The following is a 22,624-nucleotide window of genomic DNA, read 5'->3' on the forward strand; positions in this document are numbered from 1 at the left end:
TGACATTAGAATATCCATGCTATGGAGAAAAAGAAAACTTTAAGAATATTTTTTAAACAGAGAAGAAGAACATACTGTACTGATATCTTGAAGGATTTCAAGCTAAACTAAAAATTCAATAGAAAAAATAAAATTAGCGTTAAAGGAAATAAAGAACAGACATTGTAGTACAAAATTGAATAAGAGGATTGGAAGAACACCTTGAGAAAGCCTCACAGAAGCAGAGGAAACAATGAGAATGATAAAAGAGAATGTACCGATTTTGGAGACCATGGATCCATAATCATATATCCATAGTATAGTATGGATCCATGTCATCATTTCCAAAAAAAGACATAAGAAAAATGAATGAAAACAGTTAACAGAGCATACATTAATATTATTTTCCTGACCTGAGAAAAGACCAAACTTTTTTTTTTTTTTTTAAGAGATAGGGTATCACTCTGTCACCCAGGATAGGCTACAGTATTGCCCTAGTAACCCAGACTCTAGGGTGCAGTGGTGCCATAGTTCACCATAGCCCTGAACTCCTGGGCTCCAGCTATCCATCTGCCTCAGCCTCCCAAGTAGCTGGGACTGCAGGCATGCACTACCATATTTAAAAATTTTTTAATTCCTTGTGGGTACCTTACTGTGTTGCCCGGGCTGGTGCAAACTCCTGGCCTCAAGCAGTCCTTCTGCCTCAGCCTCCCAAAGTGTTGGGATTACAGGCACAAGACGCCGCACTCGGCCACACCAAACTTTTTATATTGAAAGTATTGATTATCAAAAACACATATAATAAAAAGAGAACAGGCCAAGTGCAGTGGCTCATGCCTGTAATCCCAGCACTTTGGGAGGTCAAGGTGGGTGGATCACCTGAGGTCAGGAGTTTGAGACCAGCTTGGCCAACATGAAACCTCGTCTCTACTAAAGATACAAAATTAGCCGGGCCTGGTGATGCATGCCTGTAATCCCAGCTACTTGGGAGGCTGAGGCAGGAGAATGGCTTGAACCCGGGAGACGGAGGTTGCAGTGAGTCGAGATCATGCCACTGCACTCCAGCCTGGGCAGCAGAGCAAGACTCCATCTCAAAAAAAAAAAAAAAAAAAAAAAGAACAATACTTAGATACATGCTAGTATGTTTGTTGAATAAAAGAACATCAGTAAGCATGTATAATTAGTCTAACCTTCCTAGGTTGTTGAAAAGGAACTAAAATCAAGCTTCACCTCCAAAAATATAATGCTCATAATGACCTGTGCAAACAGTTTTGAACAAAAATGATAATTCCAGGAAGAAGGGGAAGCTAGAAAATTGAGAGTTTTAAATCAGAAGCAGCAGTTCAATTGAGAATAAGAATTGACTGGATTCAGTTGTTTAGCTAATGATAAGAAAAAGAAAAAATGACATCCCTTTGACATTTTCTTAGTTATTCCACAAACATATCTGCATAATTTATATTTTATTGTATTTTTCTTATCTTTTTAAAGGTAAGAAATCATAATATACTTTTTTCTTTTTTTATCATTCATTTTCTTTTTTTTTTATTATTATACCTTAAGTTCTAGGGTACTGTGCACAACGTGCAGGTTTGTTACATATGTGTATAGTATACATTTTCTTTGTTGTTTCCCGTATGTGGTTGGGGTAGCATTTTGAAGAGATGGTCCTTCCACCTGCAAAGCTATTTGTATATTAGAATATTTAATTATCCTGGGGACTGGACTAAAAGCCAGTGAAAATGCTTCAGGCATTTTGACAGGTAAACCAAAACAAAGTAAAATACCACTTCCACACATTTCCAAATTCTTCTCCCTTGCATGCAGTCCTGCCAAAATTAGGAACCACTATTTTTTTTTTTTTTTTGAGATGAAGTCTTGCTCTGTCGCCCAGGCTGGAGTGCAATGGCGTGGTCTCGGCTCACTGCCTCCCGGATTCAACTGATTCTCCTGCCTCAGCCTTCTGAGTAGCTGGGATTACAGGCATGCGCCTGCATGCCCAGCTAATTTTTGTATTTTTAGTGGAGACGGGGATTCACCATGTTGGCCCGGCTGGTCTCAAACTCCTGACCTCGTGATCTGCCAGCCTCTGCCTCCCAAAGAAGTGCTGGGATTACAGGCGTGAGCCACCGTGCCCAGCCTAGTAACCACTGTTTATCTATTAATTTGTACTCAGGGTGTTAATAGAGCACGTTAATTGATTTTTTGAATATTGAACCAGGCTTGCATATCTAGGATAAACCACCCCGTACCTTTTTTTTTTTTTTTAACTATACTTTTTTTTTAAATGCTCAACTATCTACAGGCCCTTATGGTTTTGTTTTTTGTTGTTGTTGTTGTTGTTTTTGTTTTTTGAGATGGAGGTTTGCTCTTTTTGCCCAAACTGGAGTGCAATGGTGCGATCTCAGCTCACTGCAACCTACACCTCCCAGGTTCATGTGATTCTCTTGCCTCAGCTCCTGAATAGCTGGGATTACAGGCGTACACCACCATGCCCGGCTAATTTTTTGTATTTTTAGTAGAAACAGGGTTTCACCATGTTAGCCAGGCTGGTCTCGAATCCTGACCTCAGTTGATCTGCCTGCCTTGGCCTCCCAAAGTGCCTGGGATTACAGGTGTGAGCCACTGCGCCTGGCCAACATTGGATTTTTCAGTTGTATTACCAGTTTTATGTTCAAAACTCCTTTAAGAGGTTCTATTTTTATGCATTGTCTTTACTTAACCCAATCTCTTCATTTATAAATATGTAAATATTATATATTTAGAAATTATGTAATGGTAAAGTTTGAAAGGATGCCTGAGTAACCAAGAACAGTGGTTTCCTGGGGTGGAAGGAGGGCAACATCGGAATAGACAAATGGGAACAAGGGTATGAGTGAAGCTTTTCACTATATAATCATTTATAAAATGGACAGATTGATCGGCTGACACTAAAGTTCTTTTCAGTGTTCTAATCCTATGAATCATGTCTAGAATATTTAAACTATTGATAAAAGACCAGCATCTACAAAATTTTTAAGTTTTCGTACTATTGTTGGTTAATTTCATCTCCAGAATTTAGTTATTAGTTTTGTTCAGAAACATTATTTAAATAAATCAGCCTCAGTGCTATGGTGCGTATGAATTAAGCCATACTAAAGGTACACATCCAAAATAAATAAACAAGTCAGAAGCCCCCAAGGAATATATTGGCTAAGTGTATTAGACTATTATTTTCGCTAATCAAACACATTAGGAAAGCCTACTGTAAGAAATGAAATAAAGATCAGATATTGCTTTCGATAACCTTTTACTTTAGTATTCTCAACAATGTTGGTAAATATTTATTAGCTGATAAATTATGTGGCAAATGTTCTACAAAAATTAGTTAAATCGGATTATGTGTGTGGAGAAAGATTGGCATTAAAAGTACATTAGGTTGTCCTTTTAGGATAAGTCTATTGAGCATTTCTTTTTCTGGTTATTATATTGATAATTTGAATAACAGAAAGTACTTTTTTTGGTCGTGCATAGTGGCTCACGCCTGTAATCCCAGCACTTTTGGAGGCCTAGTTGGGTGGATCATCTGAGGTCGAGAGTTCGGGACCAGCCTGACCAACATGGAGAAACCCCATCTCTACTAAAAATACAAAATTAGCCGGGCGTGGTGGCACATGCCTGTAATGCCAGCTACTCAGGAGGCTGAGGCAAGAGAATTGTTTGAACCCAGGAGGCAGAGGTTGCAGTGAGGCGAGATTGCGCCATTGCGCTCCAGCCTGGGCATCAAGAGCGAAACTCTGTCTCAAAAAAAAACAAACAAAAAAAAAAAAAAAAAGAAAGAATTTTTTTTATTGAAGTATAATTTATACCTGAAGTTCACTCAATTTAAGTGAACAATTCAGTATTTTTTTGGCAAATGTACAGACTTGTGCAATGGTTACCAGTTTAATTTTAGAACATATATATACCCTAAAAAGAAACCATGTACCCATTCATAGTTACTCTTTGTATCATTAGTTTACCATACCTAATTATGTATGTAACTTTGTATAACTGACTATAAAATACGATAAAAGTAAGTATTATGCAATTTCCAGAATTATTCAGCCTTCTAGGTTTGTTTTGAAGACTTGGTAATTTTGAACATGGACATTTTCTTTGATGATTTTTTTTATTTGGACACCAAAATTATTTAATAGAAGCAAGAGTGGTGAGAATAATTTGAGTACGAGGGGATTGCTTTTGGGAAATGAGAATTTTAAAATTTCCTTCTTGTTTGGAGTTTACAAATGAATTCATGAACAGAAGAACGTCATTGAATGTAAAATTACAAATTTATTTAAAGATTTCAATTCAAATAATTTAGTAGGGAAATTTATGAAGTCATTCAGATAAGACAAAGATTTTATATAATATTTTGAAAACATTAAATAATTTGTCATTCCTTTATTTCCTTTATTTTAGCTTCGCAGAATCAAGAACGGCTATGTGCATTTAAAGATCCATATCAGCAAGACCTTGGGATAGGTGAGAGTAGAATCTCTCATGAAAATGGGACAATATTATGCTCGAAAGGTAGCACCTGCTATGGCCTTTGGGAGAAATCAAAAGGGGACATAAATCTTGTAAAACAAGGCAAGTGATACTTTCCTTACGTGAAATGACTGTGTTTTATACAATTGATATTTATCTAAAAAGGACATGGGAGTATGTTAAAATCCTGTTCAGAAAAACAGTAAATTTAAAAGTGTATATATAAAGCCAGGTGTGGTGGCTCATTCCTGTAATTCCAGCACTTTTCGAGGCTGAGGTGGGCGGATCACTTGAGGCCAGGAGTTTGAGACCAGCCTGGGTAATAACATGGTGAAACCCCGTCTCTACTAAAAATACAAAAATTAGTTGGGTATGGTGGTGTGCGCCTGTGGTCCCAGCTACTCAGTAGGCTGAGGCAGGAGAATCACTGAACCTGGAAGGTGGAGGTTGTAGTGAGCTGAGATGTCACCAGTGCACTCCAGTCTGGGCAACAGAGCAAGACTCCATCTCAAAGAAAAAAAAAGTGTGTGTATATCTCCACAAGGCCCAAATTTATAAAAGGCTATTTATTTTTAGATTATTTTAAAAACATCTTTCTTATAATGTTATACATGCCTGTTCTATGAATTTTGGAATATATAGAGAACTACAAAGAAAACAAAAGTCTACAATAATATACTCTTTAAAAATATTTTTACTGGCCGGGCCTGGTGGCTCACGCCTGTAATCCCAGCACTTTGGGAGGCCGAGGCGGGTGGATCACGAGGTCAGGAGGTCGAGACCAGCCTGGCTAACACAGTGAAACCCCGTCTCTACTAAAAATACAGAAAATTAGCCAGGCATGGTGGCGGGCGCCTGTAGTCCCAGCTACAGGCTGAGGCAGGAGAATGGCATGAAGCTGGGAGGCGGAGCTTGCAGTGAGCCGAGATCGCACCACTGCACTCCAGCCTGGGCGACAGAGTGAGACTCCGTCTCAAAAAAAAAAAATTAGGAACATACTGTATAAACAATTTCATATCCAGTTTTCTCCACCTTAATTATAAGCATTTTTCCATGTCTTTAAAGAATCTCTGAAAACCTTTTTAACTTTTGCACAACATATCATTGTATATATATATCATAGTTTACTTACAGATTATTCTATCGGTAGACATTATGTTATTTTCATGTTTTCACTGTAATGCATAGTGAAACACAGTTCAGTGAACAACTTTAAACATAATTTTTTGATTGTATGTGATTGTTTCTTGAAATAGATCCCTTGATGTAGAATTATTAGGTTATAAGATATATCAATATTTTAAAGACTGTATAAAAATTTCCATGTGGCTTTCTAAAAGTACTGTTCATTTATATTCTCTCCAACACTGTATGAAGGTGTCTGTGTTACTGAATCATTTTTCTTTTTTTATTTTTATTTTTTGAGATGGAGTCTCGCTCTGTCACCCAGGCTGGAGCGCAATGGTGGGATCTCGGCTCACTGCAACCTCCGCCTCCCGGGTTCAAGCGATTCTCCTGCCTCAGCCTGCCAAGTAGCTGGGACTACAGGTGCGCACCACCATGCCCAGCTAATTTTTGTATTCTTAGTGGAGATAGAGTTTTGCCATGTTGGCCAGGGTGGTCTCAATCTCCTGACCCTCATGATCCGCCCACTTCGGCCTCCCAAAGTGCTGGGATTACATGCGTGAGCCACCGTGCCCAGCCATTTTTCTGATATATATTATTTATTTATCTGTTATTTTATTTTTGAGACAGAATGTCACTCTGTCGCTCAGGATAGAGTGCAGTGGCACATTCATGGCTCACTGCAACCTTGACCTCCTGGGCTCAAGCAATCCCCCCAGGTCAGTAGGACCACAACTAGGCACCACCATTCCCAGCTAATTTTTAAGTGTTTGTAGAGATGTGGTATGGCTGTGTTGCCCAGGCTGGTCTCAAATTCCTGGGCTCAAGTGATCCTCCTGCTTTGGCTTCCCAACGTGCTGGGATTCTAGGCGTGAGCCACCATGCCCAGCCATATTATTTTTTAAACCTAAAACAATATATTTGGTATAGACAAAAATGAAACCTTACTCTTGCTTTAATAATTCTTCGATTAGCTGGGTGCAGTGGCTCACACCTGTAATCCCAGCACTTTGGGAGGCCGAGGCAGGCAGATCACCTGAGGTCAGGAGTTTGAGACCGGCCTGACCAACATGGAGAAACCCCGTCTCTACTAAAAATACAAAATTAGCCGGGCATGGTGGTGGCACATGCCTGTAATCCCAGCTACTCGGGAGGCTAAGGTAGGAGAATCGCTTGAACCCGGGAGGTGGAGATTGCAGTGAGCTGAGATCGTGCCATTGCACTCTAGCCTGGGCAACAAGAGTGAAACTCTGCCTCAATAAATAAATGAATAATTCTTAGGTTAATCATGCAGTGAAACCTTTTTTGGTGGCCTTTCCCCCCACCCCCCCCCCATGAAATGTCTTTGGTATCCTTTACCATTTTTCTGTTTCTTAAAAATATGTTTCCTGTTGATTTGCAAAACTGTTTCATAGCTTACACGTACTCTCACATTTATTGAAATTACTGCTTAGTTTGTTGTTTTTCTCTTAGTTTTCTTTATCATATTGTCTCCTTTTTTGTATTCGTATTGATTTATAGGATGTTGGTCTCACATTGGAGATCCCCAAGAGTGTCACTATGAAGAATGTGTAGTAACTACCACTCCTCCCTCAATTCAGAATGGAACATACCGTTTCTGCTGTTGTAGCACAGATTTATGTAATGTCAACTTTACTGAGAATTTTCCACCTCCTGACACAACACCACTCAGTAAGTAAAGTAACCAACTTTTCTTTGTATTTCCTTTCTCCAAAGATTTGCAAAATATAAAAAAACATAAAAAACATTCAAGGTTGAAGCCAGGCGTGATGGCTCATGCCTGTAATGCCAGCACTTTGGGAGGCCGAGGTGGGTGGATCACCTGAGGTCAGGAGTTTGAGACCAGCCTGGTGAAATCCCGTCTCTACCAAAAGTAAAAAATTAGCCGGGCATAGTGGTAGGCGCCTGTAATCCCAGCTACTCAGGAGGCTGAGACAGGAGAATTGATTGAACCCGGGAGGCAGAGGTTGCAGTGAGCCAAGATTGCGCCATTGCACTCCAGCCTGGGCAACAAGAGTGAACCTAAAAGAAAAAAAAAATTCAAAGTTGTTGGGAGTGAGAGGTAGAGTTCCAGCATCATAAGATTACATCTGGCAAACACCTGAAATCCGAAAGCGATGCACCAGGACTTCCAAGGCATCAATATATTACTAAATAACTTTGGTAAAATATAGTACTGGCCAGGCACAGTGGCTCATGCCTGTAATTTCAGCACTTTAGGAGGCCAGAGCAGGAGGAGCACTTGAGCCCAGGAACTGAAGACCAGCCTGGGCAACATAGTGAGATCCCATCTCTACCAAAACAATAAATAAATTAGCCAGGCGTGGTGGTGTGCATGTGTAGTTCAGCTATTTGGGAGGCTGAGGTTGGAGATTTGCTTGAGCATAGGAAGTTGAAGCTGCAGCTATTGTGCCACTGCCCTCTAACCTAGGTGACACAGCGAGACTCTGTCTCAAAATAAAATAAAATGTAGTACTTTACAACCTGTATGGAGGGAAATTTGGTTAAGACAACTACATGTGTGCTTACTCTTTCACCTAGCTTTCACATTTCTTGGAATTTATCTGGAAGATACATCTTCAATAGTACGAATATACATAGACATTGAGTTGTTTACTGCAGTGTTATTTGTAACTGCACAATATTAGGAAGTAAATGTCCAAGAATAGGAGATTAGTTGAAATATACTATGGTACATACATGTAATGGAGTACCAACTATACAGCTATAAGAAAAAAATAAGATCTCTATGAACTAGCACAGAGTGATTTTCACCAGTAATATTAGATGCAAAAAGTACATATAGTAGGCTGTCTTGTATAGGACTGGAAGGAAAATAAAAAAGTCTATCTATTATTGACTTACCTTTAAAAAAAGAAACAAAGAATAAATAGAAAATAATGAACTTGGTTATTTATAAGGGATCCAAGGAATGAGACAGAAAGAATATGGAAAGGAGTAAATGTTCTCTGAGTGTAGCTTTTTTTTGTTTGTTTGTTTATTTTTTGGTTTTGTTTTGTTTTGTTTTTTTGAGATGGAGTTTCGCTCTTGTTGCTGAGGCTGGAGTGCAATGGCACGATCTCGGCTCACCACAACCTCTGCCTCCCAGGTTCAAGCGATTCTCCTGCCTCAGCCTCCCTAGTAGCTGGGATCAGGCATGTGCCACCACGCCCGGCTAATTTTGTATTTTTAGTAGAGATGGGATTTCTCCATGTTGGTCAGGCTGGTCTTGAAGTCCCGACCTCAGGTGATCCACCTGCCTCAGCCTCCCAAAGTGCTGGGATTACAGGTGTGAGCCACCGTACTCGGCCTGAGTGTAGCTTTTTGTATGTAGTTTTCACTGTTGGCATCGTGTCACTATTCTACGTAAGCAAAAAAAATTAAGTACCTAAGAATGGAAAGGAGAAAAATTCTTCACAGTATACGCAAACTGAAATAAATGAACCCAATTTTATTTATTTATTTTTTTGAGACAGAATCTTGCTTTTGTCACCCTGGCTAGAGTACAGTGGCACGATCCCGGCTCACTGCAACGTCCACCTCCCAGGTTCAAGTGATCTCCTGTCTCAGCCTCCCAAGTAGCCAGGATAACAGGTGTCTGCCACCACACCCGGCTAATTGTTGTATATTTAGTAGAGATGGGGTTTCGCTATGTTGGCCAGGCTGGTCTCAAATTCCCGACCTCAGATGATCCGCCCACCTCGGCCTCCCAAAGTGCTGAGATTACAGGCCTGAGCCACCGTGCCCGGCCCCAATTGTATTTCATATTACTATAATAACTACCCTGATACCAAAGTTATTGAAAGATAAGGGGGGGAAAAAAAGCCCTGAAGAGAAAAAGAACTAATTCAAGTGATTTATAAGCACAGTATTTGACTATATACACTCTTGTGCAAGATGTGATATAAAGGATGGAGGAGAATTGCAAACAAATACTGAACTCTTTTGAGAAGATTTGTCTTTTAGTAGTGTGGGCAAAGCAATTCTGAAACCATTGTAGATGCATTATAGGATTAAGAAAATGAGTTGAGGCTGGGTGCAGTGGCTCATACCTGTAATCCCAGCACTTTGGGAGACTGAGGCGGGCAGATCACGAGGTAAAGAGATCAAGACCATCCTGGCCAACATGGTGAAACCCCATCTCTACTAAAAATACAAAAATTAGCTGGGCGTGCTGGTGCATGCCTGTAATCCCATCTACCCAGGAGGCTGAGACAGGAGAATCACTTGAACCTGGGAGGCGGAGGTTGCAGTGAGCCGAGATCATGCCATTGCACTCCAGCCTGGGCAGCAAGAGTGAAACGCTGTCTCAAAAGATAAAAATAAAAATAAAAAAAAGGAACCAAGCCTTCTTAGAAAAATGATTTATCCCAAGACTGGAGCAGGATAGATACAAGATAAGCCTGGGACATCTTGTAATGTTTTAATAATTTTTGTAAGAAAATAAGGAAAGAGCCTGTAATCCCAGCACTTTGGGAGGCCAAGGCAAGAGGACTGCTTGATCCCAGAATTTCACAACCAGCCTGGGCAACATAGACCTTATCTCAAAAAAAAATTAAAAAGTAGCCAGGTGTGGCACACGCCTGTAGTCCCAGCTACTTGAGAGGCTGAGGTGGGAGGATCACTTGAACTTGGGAAGTCAAGGCTGCATTGAGCTGTGATCAGGCCCCTGTACTCCAGCCTGGGTGACAGTGAGACCCTGTCTCAAAAACAAAACAAAGCAAAAAAAGGAAGGAAAAGTACCTAAAAATATCATGGAGACTTGTCATAAGGACACAGGAGCCAGCTGGAAGGAACTCCCACTGGCTAAATCTGGGTCAATTTGAGTGCTAAACAAGTACATTAATGAACTGTGAACCACTGGAAGGAAAATGAATCATGAGTACAATGTCAAGTGCCAACTGGTAAATGTAGGATTGCTGGAGTTGGCAGCTTATCATTCTGCAACCATTGTGTTAAGGATTGGATCAGGCAAGAATCATCAAAGGATCCTAAATCTAGGGGCAGTTTCAATGAGGAGCCAGGATATTTGCATGCCTCCCACATATCTCAAGGGAAAAGTTAGTAATTATAAAATGGGAAAAATGGACACCTTGACCAGATAATAAAAGTTAACATTATTAAAGAAGGACACATGGAAATCCATGATACCTAGAGAAGGACACATAACTAGTATAGTACTATATTCCAGTCAAGAATGCATAACCTGAATTTAATCATGAGGTAATATCACACAAACCCCAAATTAGGAATGTTCTGTTACAAAAAGGGGGATCGCATTTTTCAAAAATGTGAATGTCATATAAAACAGACTGTGGGAAAGGTCTAGGTCAAAGGAAGCAAAAAAGACTGGATGACTAGGCAGTGCCTGTCTTTTACTGGATGAGAAGAATGTGATAAAGGACATGATGATTAGAGAAAAATGTTGTTTCAATGTTAAATGTGCTGAAGCTGATAACAATACTGTGGTTTTATAAGAGAATAACCATATTCTTAGGAAATAATCTAAGAAGTGTTTAAGAATAAAGGACCATGATTCTACTGTGTATTGGTTCAAAAAAAGTGTGTGTGTGTGTGTGTGTGTGTGTGTGTGTGTGTGTGTGTGTAGAAAGAGAGAGGTAATAAAAGCAAACAGTAAAATGGTATCAGTAGGTGAATAGGTAAATCTGGGTAAAAGTATATGGTGTATTCTTTGTACTATTCTTGTGACTGTTGTGTAAGGTTTAAATTACTTCCAAATAAAAAGTTTGAACAATTTTTAAAGTTTAAAAAGTTAAAATATAGCACATCTCAAGAATTTTCTTAGTCAACCAATTCTAACAGACCATACTCTAGGATCATCAGTTTTGGATTATTTCCTTTGATTTGTTGATGAAGCACTAAACTGAAAGCAATAGGAAATTTTCTTTATAGCTGTAGTTTCTACCTACTGAAGGCCATTAGCTTCTATTAGGAGATTGTATTGAATTGGATACATTTATTTTTCACAAACAAAACAAAGTCTCTAATTTTCACTTGTACTTCTAGCTAGATGAAAGAGAGAAAGTGGCCATGTGTGGTGGCTCACACCTGTAATCCCAGCTTTTTGGGAGGCCAAGGTGGGTGGATCATCTGAGGTCCAGAGTTCCATGCCAGCCTGGCTACCACGGTGAAACCCCATCTCTACTAAAAATACAAAAATTAGCCGGGCATGGTGGCGCATGCCTGTAATCCCAGCTACTTGGGAGGCTGAGGCAGAAGAATCACTTGAACCCAGGAAGCAGAGATTGCAGTGAGCCGAGATTGCACCACTGCACTCTAGCCTGGGCGACAGAGACTCCGTCTCAAAAAGAAAAAGAGAGAAAGTGAATTTGTTCATACATATCCTCAAAGATCTTACAGCTGCCTTACATTTCAGATTGTTACCTAGGTCTTAGTTTAGTTTACTATAACCTTTTGACCCAAAAGTAGGAATATTGCCAGCTAGGAATCAGTAATGCTATTGCAATAAAAAGGGAAAGTGTTTTAAGTATAGCTCTCTAATTTGGAAGCATTAACTCCATTTGTATATTTTGTTCTTGAGACAAAAAAATTGAAGTTAAAGTTGGCAAACAAGATCAGTTTTGGCTTTTGCACTAACCTCAAGAAAAATAACTACTGTAATATCGAATGTCAGACATTTAGTCTGCAATTGCTAGGTGTTTAACCAAAATAAAAATACTTTTATTTGTTGAAGTTTAAAGAAAAATTAAAATATAAAAATCAGAAACAGAACTTTTGCTCATGACCATATAACAATAAATAGAAAGTTTAGTGATGGTGAGTTTTTTCTCCTTTAAAATTTTTCATTATGGCAGGGCACAGTGGCTCATGCCTGAAATCCCAGCACTTTGGGAGGCCAAAGCAGGCGGATCGCTTGATCCCAGGAGTTTGAGACCAGTCTGGGCAACATGGAGAAACCCCATCTGTACCCAAAATACAAAAATTAGCTGGGCATAGTGGCGCACACCTGTGATCCCTGCTACTTGGGAGGCTGAGATGGGAGGATCACTTGAGTCTGGGAGGCGGAAGTTGCTGTAATCCAAGATTGTGCCAGTGCACTCCAGCCTAGGCTACAGAGTGAGAACCTGTCTTAAAAAAAAATGAACATAAAAATTTTAACAAAAACACATTTTAAAATTACAAAAAACTGGCCAGGCGCGGTGGCTTACGCCACTAATCTCAGCAGTTTGAGAGGCCAAGGCGGGCGGCTCACTTGAGGTCAGGAGTTTGAGACATCCTGGCCAACATGGAAAAACCCTGTCTCTACTAAAAATAGAAAAAATTAGCTGGGTGTGGTAGTGGGCGCCTGTAATCCCACCTATTCGGGAGGCTGAGGCACGAGAATCGCTTGAACCCAGGAGGCAGAGGTTGCAGTGAGCAGAGATTGTGCCATTGCACTCCAGCCTGGGTGACAGAGTGAGACACCATCTCAAAATAAATAAAATAAAATAAAATAAAATAGCCGGGCGCAGTGGCTCATGCCTGTAATCCCAGCACGTTGGGAGGCCGAGGCAGGCGGATCATGAGGTCAGGAGTTCAAGATCAGTTTGGCCAATATGGTGAAACCCCATCTCTACTAAAAATACAAAAATTAGCTGGGCATGGTGGCACACCCCTGTAGTCCCAGCTGTTCGGGAGGCTGAGGCAGAAGAATTCCTTGAACCCGGGAGGCAGAGGTTGCAGTGAGCCGAGATCATGCCACTGCACTCCAGCCTGGGCGACAGAGCGAGACTCTGTCTCACCAAAAATAATAAAATAAAAAATAAAATTACTAAATACTGTGCAAACTTAGCAAAGAAATAAGTGGATCGCCGGGCACGGTTGCTCACGTCTATAATTCCAGCACTGTGGAAGGCCGAGGCAGGTGGATCATGAGGTCAGGAGTTCGGGACCAACCTGGCCTACATGACGAAACCCCATCTCTACTAAAAATACAAAAAGTATAGCCAGGTGTGGTGGCATGGGCCTGCAGTCCCAGCTACTCAGGAGGCTGAGGCAGAAGAATCTCTTGAACCTGGGAAGCGAAGCGGAGGTTGCAGTAAGCTGAGATCATGCCACTGCACTCCAGCCTGGGCAACAGAAAGAGATTCCGTCTCAAACAAAACAAAACAAAACAAAAAGAAGTGGGTAGTGTGGGAAGACTGTGGAAAGGTTATTTTTTATTTTTATTTTTTATTTTTTTGAGATGGAGTCTCGCTCCGTCGCCCAGGCTGGAGTACGGTGGCTCACTCGGCTCACTGCAAGCTCCGCCTACCGGGTTCACGCCATTCTCCTGCCTCAGCCTCCTGAGTAGCTGGGACTACAGGCGCCTGCCACCACGCCCAGCTAATTTGTTTTTGTACTTTTAATAGAGAGGGGTTTCACCGTGTTAGCCAGGATGGTCTCGATCTCCTGACCTCATGATCTGCCCGCCTCAGCCTCCCAAAGTGCTGGGATTACAGGCGTGAGCCACCGCGCCTGCTGGAAAGGTCACTTATTATTCCTATAGTTTTGTATTGTTTGAATCTTTAATTTAAAATGAGAATATATTCATGTATTATTTGTGTAACCAATAACCTGCTTGTTAATTTGGAAAAAGAGAAAAATGACATAAGTAGCAAGGAAAAAAATAATCTCCAATAGTCTCTACACCCATATACAACCATTGTTAATATTTAGAATGTTTCTTTCCAGTCTTTTCTCTCTTATTTTTACGTAGCTGTATTTGTAATATACATCCATTTTAGATCCTGCCTTTTTGTTTAACATAAATATTTTCCACGTTACTATATATGTTTCGTAGTTGTCAGGTTTTTGTTTTGTGTTCTTGTTTTTTGATTCAGTCTCATTCTGTTGCCCAGGTGGGAGTGCAGGTTTTTTGTATTTGTATTTTTAGTAGTTTGGCCAAGCTGGTCTCGAACTCCTGACCTCAGGTGATCCACCTGCCTCGGCTTCCCAAAGTGTTGGAATTACAGGCGTGAGTCACCACGCCCGGCCACATTTTTATACTTTTTCAAAATACTAGTGTAACATCTCACATACCCCATAAATATATATACCTACTATGTACCCACAAAAATAAAAAATTAAAAAATATATATTAATGTAGAAGGCACAGGATAAGAGAAATATAAGGTTGCATCCTTTAGGAAAATATTAATTCTTTAATGCAGTAGTAACAAAATTCCATTTACACATTATTTATTGTTCATCAGACAGTTTTCATTCTGAAGTTTTGCTAGCTCTGCACTTCTGAATGCCAGCCTCTATCCCGTATCTACCCTACCTACCTACCTTGCTCCTCTTCTCTCAAAAAGTAATCCTTTTTCATGTTGGGGTTTTTAAAATTTTACATTACTTATTTGCCTGATGAACAAAGCAAAACCTGTTAACTGACCTGGCTTTAACTGATAAACTCAGTGGAAGCTTTTCGTCTGTAAAATCTAAGTCCCGGCTGGGTGCAGTGGCTCACGCCTGTAATCCCAGCCCTTTGGGAGGCCAAAGTGGGCAGATCACCTAAGGTCAGGAGTTTGAGACCAGACTGATCAACATGGAGAAACCCCGTCTCTACTAAAAAAAATGCAAAATTAGCCGGGCGTGGTGGCACATGCCTGTAATCTCAGCTACTCGGGAGGCCAAGGCAGGAGAATCGCTTGAACCCGGGAGGCGGAGGTTGCAGTGAGCCAAGATTGCAGCATTGCACTCCAGCCTGGGCAGCAAGAGTGAAACTCTGTCTCAAGGTTAAAAAAAAAAAAAAAAAAAAAAAAAATCTAAGTCCCAAGCATGTATGGTGGAATTGACCAGTGTTTAATAAATATCTTCTGAAATACTAGACAGAATTGGTTGCAGACTATGAAATAATTTCCATGTCTTTATTTCAACAACTTCAATTTTTATTGTCTTTTTAGGATTTCCAGTTCCATGTGTGTCCCTCTCTTCCTGCCTTAACTGTGTCTCATTTCCTTATAATGTGCTCTCTGATTACTGAGCATTTTCTGCGTATTTTCATATGCAAAAACTAATTACCCATCTAATAATTATTTAGTGGTTTCAGATATAGACGTACTATAATAGAGTCACAGATACATGAAAACATTTAAAATACATTCAAAACCAAGATGAGACTAGCCATGATTTGAGTAACAAGCATCTTTAAAATAATGTTAAATAGGCTGGGTGCGGTGGCTCATGCCTGTAATCCTAGCACTTTGGGAGGCCGAGGCGGGTGGATTGCCTGAGTTCAGGAGTTGGAGACCAGCCTTGGTAACACAATGAAACCCGTCTCTACTAAAATACAAAATAATTAGCTGGGTGTGGTGGCATGGGCCTGTAATCCCGGTTACTTGGGAGGCTGAGGCAGGAGAATTGCTGGAACCCGGGAGGCGGAAGTTGCAGTGAGCTGAGATTGCGCCATTGCACTCCAGCCTGGGATGCAGAGCGAGACTCAAAAAAAATAAATAAAATAAGTTAAATAATAGTTGAACAGACACAACTTTGACTAAGAATACACCGACAACTTCAATATACTGTTTTGAGCACTTCTCAAAATGTCTCATTAAAAACAACACATTTTGTATTAGCTGTAATATGAAATTAGCTTAATCAACTGCCAAAAAAAAAAAAAAAAGGATAATTTGAGGGAGAGAAGCATAAGGTTTCACTTGATTGTTTGGAATGTTATATAGTGTAATGATTAAGAGCATAGGTCATCAATCGTAGTGCCTGGGTTAAAAACCTTGCTGTTAAACTTGCTAAACATAACCTTGAGCAGATTATTTAGCCTCTGTGCATCAATTACTTCATATGCAAAATAATAGTATCCAATTTATGTGGGTGTTTAGATTAAACAAGATAATACACTAAAGTGTCCACATAGAGAAGACATTCAATAAATAACAGTTACTTTCTTAGGAAATAACTGTCTTTAAGTCATTTTAGAAACTATTACAAACATCCTCCCCCATATCATTTTCCTTTTACCATAAAGGATACTTTTCTGCTAATTTTTATTTATTATGTATGAAAGCCTATATTCTGTGATTTTTTTTTTTAATTTGAAGGATTGTTATTGAGTTTCCTATGATATTTGTTGTTTCCTATGTCCTTATACTTGAGAAACAGAACACATACTATTTCCTGCATCTTTCATACACAGAAAAAAAAATAAAAGCTAAGCCGGGAGCGGTGGCTCACACCTGTAATCCCAGCACTTTGGGAGGCCAGGGCGGGCGGATCACAAGGTCAGGAGTTTGAGACCAGCCTGGCCAATATGATGAAACCCCGTCTCTACTGAAAATACAAAAATTAGCTGGGTGTTGTGGCAGGCGACTGTAGTCCCAGCTACTCGGGAGACTGAGGCAAGAGAACAGCTTGAACCTAAGAGGCGGAGGTTGCAGTGAGCCGAATTCACCCCACTGCACTCCAGCCTGGGCGACAGAGTGAGACTCCATCTCCAAAATAAATAAATAAATAAATAATAAAAGCTATAGGAAGTTGTTCCTGAAAAAAGATATTCTGCCTTTTTTCCTCCAGTTGTATATTTGTAAAAGTGTTTAGCAATAAGTAAGGGGCAGTGGATCCTCATTGTTCCTGAATTCCGTTTTGCCCCCCTTTTACTTGCTAAAATGTATTTGTAACCCCAAAACCAATATTCACAGTGCTTTCATGGTCATTCCTAGACATGCACAGAGTGGCAAAAAATTCGAGTCACCCAAGGTGCACGTTCCTAGCTTAGGTTGAAGAAGGCTATGCTCTGCCTTCTTGTTTCAGTTCTCATACTGTAAACAAGTATCTTTTTCAGTCTATTTAGTGGTATTCTTTTGCATTTTTATGCTTTTTGTTGCTTTTGTGGTTTGAAATGGCCTGCAAGAGTGGTGCCAAAGTGCTGTCTAGTATTCCAAAGAACAAGAAGGCTGTGATACACCTTCAGGAGAAATACGTGTGTGAGGTAAAATTCATTCAGGCATGAGTTATAGTGCTGTTGGCCATGAGTTAAGTGTCAGTGGGTCAACCATATACAACCATATACAGTACGTTAAATAAGTTGTCTTTAAACAGAAAAACATAAAAGAAGGCTATGTATTTGGAATGGGTTGACAGAACATTGTGACTTGAGGCTCTTTTTAAGTTAGCAGGGCATGGTGGCATGTGCCCGTACTTCCAAAGTAGTCCCAACTGTTTGGAAGGCTGAGGTGGGAGGATCATTTGAGCCCAGGAGTTTAAGGCTACAGTGAGCTATGATCACTCTACTGCACTCCAGGTGGGGCAACACAGCAAGACCGCTCTAAGAAGGGCCAGGCATGGCAGCTCACACCTGTAATCCCAGCATTTTGAGAGGCTGAAGTTGGTGGATCACTTGAGCCCAGCAGTTTCAATAGTAACTTGGGCAACATAGCAAAACCCCGTCTCTACAAAAACAAAACGAAACGAAAGAACAAAAAGATTAGCCAGTTGTGGTGGTGCATGTTGTAGTCTCAGCTATTTGAGAGGCTGAAGTGGGAGAATTACCTGAGCCCAGGAAGTCGAGGCTGCAGTGAGCCATGATTACACCACTGCACTCCAGCCTGGGTGACAAACCGAGACCCTGTCTCAAACCATAAATAAAAATAAACAAGAAGAAAAAAATCAAAAGTGTATATATTGTGGTAGGCAGCTTCTGACATGGTTCCCAATGATCCCTGCCTCCTGGTATTCTCACCCTTGTGTAATCCTGTCCTTCTGAATGTGAGCTAGACTTAATAACTTGATTTTAACAAATTAGGCAAAAGTGATGGTATATCACTTCTGTAATTAGGTTTTAAAAGACCATGACTGTTATTTTGCTGATGTGTTCTCTCTGGCTCTTCTTCTGTGCTTGCTCTGTTGAAGAGGGCCACTTGACAAAGAACTGAGGTCAGCTAACTTGCCAATACCCAGCAAGGAACTGAGGCCCATAGTACAACAATTTGTGAACCCTGCCAACAGCTATTGAGTGAGCTCAGCGATAGATACTGTCTTAGTTGAGTCTTGAGATGACTATGGCACCAGCCTACACCCTGATTACGGTCTCGTAAAAGATCCTGGCAGAGCACTTATATAAACAGTATGTAGATTCCCATAGAAACTGTGAGATAATAAAATTTTTTTAATAAAAGTAGAGCAGTTTAGGTTGATAGCAAAATTGAGAGGAAAGAAGAGAATTCCCATTATCTCCCCCCTGCTCCCACACATGCATAGCCTCCCCCATTATCAACATTCCCACCAGAGTGGCACATAATACAGTTAAGTATTTGTATTTACACATTAAAACTTCCAAACACATGCTTGAGATGGGGTGTGCAGTAATAAGCACTACTGTGTTTTAACCTTTGGCAGCTTTTATTCTTTCCTCCCAACTTTCAATTGTTTTTTCACTTCCAATTTTTTAACCTTTCTCTACTTGAAAATAGTGACCAGTTTCTTTTTGGTTATAGTCATCCTCATGCGTATGATGTAATATCTCATTATGGTTTTGGTTTTCATTTCCATAATGAATAATGGTGATGAGCATCTTTTCCTGTGCTTCTTAAACATTGTATATTTTATTTGGTAAAATGTTAATTCAAACCCATTGCCCATATAAAAATTGTGCATATTTGTCTTTTTATTGTTGAGTTGTAAAAGTTCTTTTTACATAGTAGATACAAGTCTCATTCTTTGGCTTGTCATTTTACTTAGTTGGTGGTATTCTTTGAGGTACATAGTTTTGACATTTTTAATGAAGTCTAATTTATCTTTTTTTATTTAGTCAATCTGAAACCATTTTCTTTTTCTTTTTCTTTTTTTGCTTTTAAATGGAGCCTCACTCTGTCGCCCAGGCTGGAGTGCAGTGGTGCGATTTCAGCTCACTGCAACCTCCACCTCTTGGGTTCACGCTATTCTCCTGTCTCAGCCTCCCGAGTAGCTGGGATTACAGGTGTGTGCCACCATGCCTAGCATTTGTATTTTTAGTAGAGATGGGGTTTTGCCATGTTGGGCAGGCTGGTCTCAAACTCCTGACCTCAGGTGATCTGCCTGCCTCGGCCTCCCAAAGTCCTGGGAATACAGGTGTGAGCCACCACGCCCAACCTGAAACCATTTTCTAATACACAGTCACAAAGGTTTGCTGTTGTGTTTTCTTCTTGGGGTTTTATAGTTTTAGCTCTTACATTTAGGTCTGTGATCCATTTTGAGTTAATTTTTGTATATGGCATGAGGTAGGGAGTCCAACTTCATTCTTTTGTTTGATATCCAGTTTTCCAGTATCTTTTGTGGAAAATATTATTTTTCCCAGTTGAAAAGTCTTGGTATCCTTGTCAAAAATCAATTGACAGGCCGGGCACGGTGGCTCATGCCTGTAATCCCAGCACTTTGGGAGGCCGAGGCGGGTGGATCATGAGGTCAGGAGATCAAGACCATCCTGGCTGACACGGTGAAACCCCATCTCTACTAAAAAATACAAAAAAATTAGCCAGGCGTGGTGGCATGTGCCTATAGTCCTAGCTACTCAGGAGGCTGAGGCAGGAGAATGGCATGAATCCGGGAGGTGGAGGTTGCAGCAAGCCGAGATCGCGCCACTGCATTCCAGCCTGGGTGACAGACCGAGACTCCGTCTAAAAAAAAAAAAAAAAAAATCAATTGACCGTAAGTGCAAAGGTGTATTTCTGAACTCTTAATTCTATTCCATTCATCATTGATCCTTATGCCAGGACCACACTGTCATGATAACTATTGCTTTGTAATTAGTTTTAAAATAGAGAAAGCTGAGTTCTCCAACTTTGTTCTTCTTTTTCTTTCTCTTCTCTTTTCTCTTCTCTTCTCTTCTCTTCTCTTCTCTTCTCTTCTCTTCTCTTCTCTTCTCTTCTCTTCTCTTGAGATGGAGTTTCACTCTTGTTGCCCACACTGGAGTCCAATGGTGTGATCTCAGCTCACTGCAACCTCTGCCTCCCAGGTTCAAGCAATTCTCCTGCCTCAGCCTCCCAAGTAGCTGGGATTACAGGCTTGCACTACCATGCCCAGCTAATTTTTGTATTTTTAGTAGAGACAGGGTTTCACCATGTTGGCTATGGCTGGTCTCGAACTCCTGACTCAGCTGATCCACCTGCCTCAGCCTCCCAAAGTGCTGGGATTACAGGCGAGAGACACCGTGCCTGGCCTGTTTTTCTTTTTCAAGATTATTATGGCTGTTTTGGGTTCCTTGCATTTCCATATGAATTGTGATCAGTTTTCCATATCTGAAAAAAGACAACTGGGATTTTGATAGGCAGTTTGGGGAGTATTGCTATATTAACAATAGAAAGTCTCTTAATTCATGAACACAATATCTTTCCATTTATTTAGACCTTCTTTCATTTATTTCAACAATGTTTTATAGTTTACTCAGTGTACAAGCCTTACAGTTCTTTTGTTAAATTTATTCCTAATTATTTTTCAGAGCAGTTTTCTGTCTTTAGTCAAGACAGCTGCATGTAGTGTATGTACGTTACAATAAATTATTTTGTAAAAATTTTAGCTGTGGTAAAATAGACAAAATGTGAAATTTATCGTCTTATCATTTTTAAGTGTACAGTTCAGTGTAGTTGCTATTGTCATATGACCAATCTCCAGAACTCTTCACCTTCAAGTACTGAAACTCTGTACCCATTAAATAACAACTCACTATTACCCCTTCTTCTCAGGCCCTCCAGCCACCCTCTACTTTCTGTCTCTATGAATTTGACTACTCTAAGTATATCCTATAAGTAGAATCATATCATATTTGTCTTTTTTGCAACTAGCTCATTTCACTTAGCATAGTGTCATGAAGGTTCATCCATCTTGTAGCATGTGTTAGAATTTTTTTGAAGGCCGGATAATATTCCATTTTACGTAAATACTACATTTATTCATCCATTCATCCATCGTGGACACTTGAGTTACTTCTACCTCTTGGCTATAAAGCTCCAATGAATGTGGGTATACAAATATCTCTTTGAGACCCTGCTTTCAATTCTTTTGGATGTATACCAAGAAATAGAATTGCAGAATCATATGATAAAAATGCTATTTTTAATTTTTTTTAAGAGACAGGGTCTTGCTTTGTTGCCTAGACTGGAGTGCAGTGGCACGATCATAGCTCATTGTAACCTTGAACTCCTGGGCTCAAATGATCCTCCTGCCTCAGCCTCCCAGGTAGCTAGGATTACAGGCACATGACCCCATGCCTGTCTAATTTTTTTTTTTTTTTTTTTTTTTGAGACGGAGTCTCACTGTGTCACCCAGGCTGGAGTACAGTGGCACGATCTCGGCTCACTGCAACCTCCGCCTCCCGGGTTCAAGCGATTCTCCTGCCTCAGCCTACCGAGTAGCTAGGATTACAGGCACTCGCCACTATGTCCAGCCAATTTTTTTGTATTTTTAGTAGAGACAGGGTATCACCATGTTAGCCAGGCTGGTTGCAAACTCCTGACCTTGTGATTCACCTGCCTCGGCCTCTCAAAGTGCTGGGATTACAGGCATGAGCCACCACGCCCGGCTGCTACCTGGCTAATTTTTAAATTTTATTTTAGAGATAGGATCTTACTATGTTGTCAGGCTGGTCGTGAACATTCAGCTTCAAGTAGTCCTCCCACCTCAGCCTCCCAAAGTGCAGCGTGAACCACTACGCCTGGCCTAGTTTTAATTTTTTGAGAACCTACAAGGGTTCCAGTTTCTTCACCTTCTTGCCATCACTTGTTATTTTTTTTAAATAGTCACTGTCCTAATGGGTGTGAGGTGGAATGTCATCGTGGTTTTGTTTTATATTTCCCTAATGATTGGAGATATTGAGCATCTTTTTATGTGCTTGTTGGCCATTTGGAAAAATACCTATTCAGGTCCTTTGCCCATTTTTTAATTGGGTCATTTGTTTTATGTTGTTAAGTTGTAGGAGTTCTTTATATATTTTGGATATTAACCACTTATCAGATATATGATTTGCAAATATTTTCTCCCATAGCTTGCCGTTTCACTC

General features: G+C 40.3%; 1 protein-coding gene across 4 annotated transcripts in view; it reads left to right on the plus strand.

Moving 5' to 3' along the window:
- Nucleotides 1-22,624, plus strand: part of BMPR2 (bone morphogenetic protein receptor type 2) — a 188,560-nt gene that overhangs the window by 86,749 nt on the left and 79,187 nt on the right. For all 4 annotated transcript variants that reach the window (XM_019022494.4, XM_019022495.4, XM_063695101.1 and 1 more), the window contains exons 2-3: nucleotides 4,423-4,593; nucleotides 7,138-7,308. In XM_019022494.4, the coding sequence (XP_018878039.2) occupies nucleotides 4,423-4,593; nucleotides 7,138-7,308 (342 nt within the window). The remainder of the gene's footprint in view (nucleotides 1-4,422; nucleotides 4,594-7,137; nucleotides 7,309-22,624) is intronic.

Source organism: Gorilla gorilla, chromosome 11 (genome assembly GCF_029281585.2).
Source record: "Gorilla gorilla gorilla isolate KB3781 chromosome 11, NHGRI_mGorGor1-v2.1_pri, whole genome shotgun sequence".
Lineage (NCBI taxonomy): Eukaryota > Metazoa > Chordata > Mammalia > Primates > Hominidae > Gorilla > Gorilla gorilla.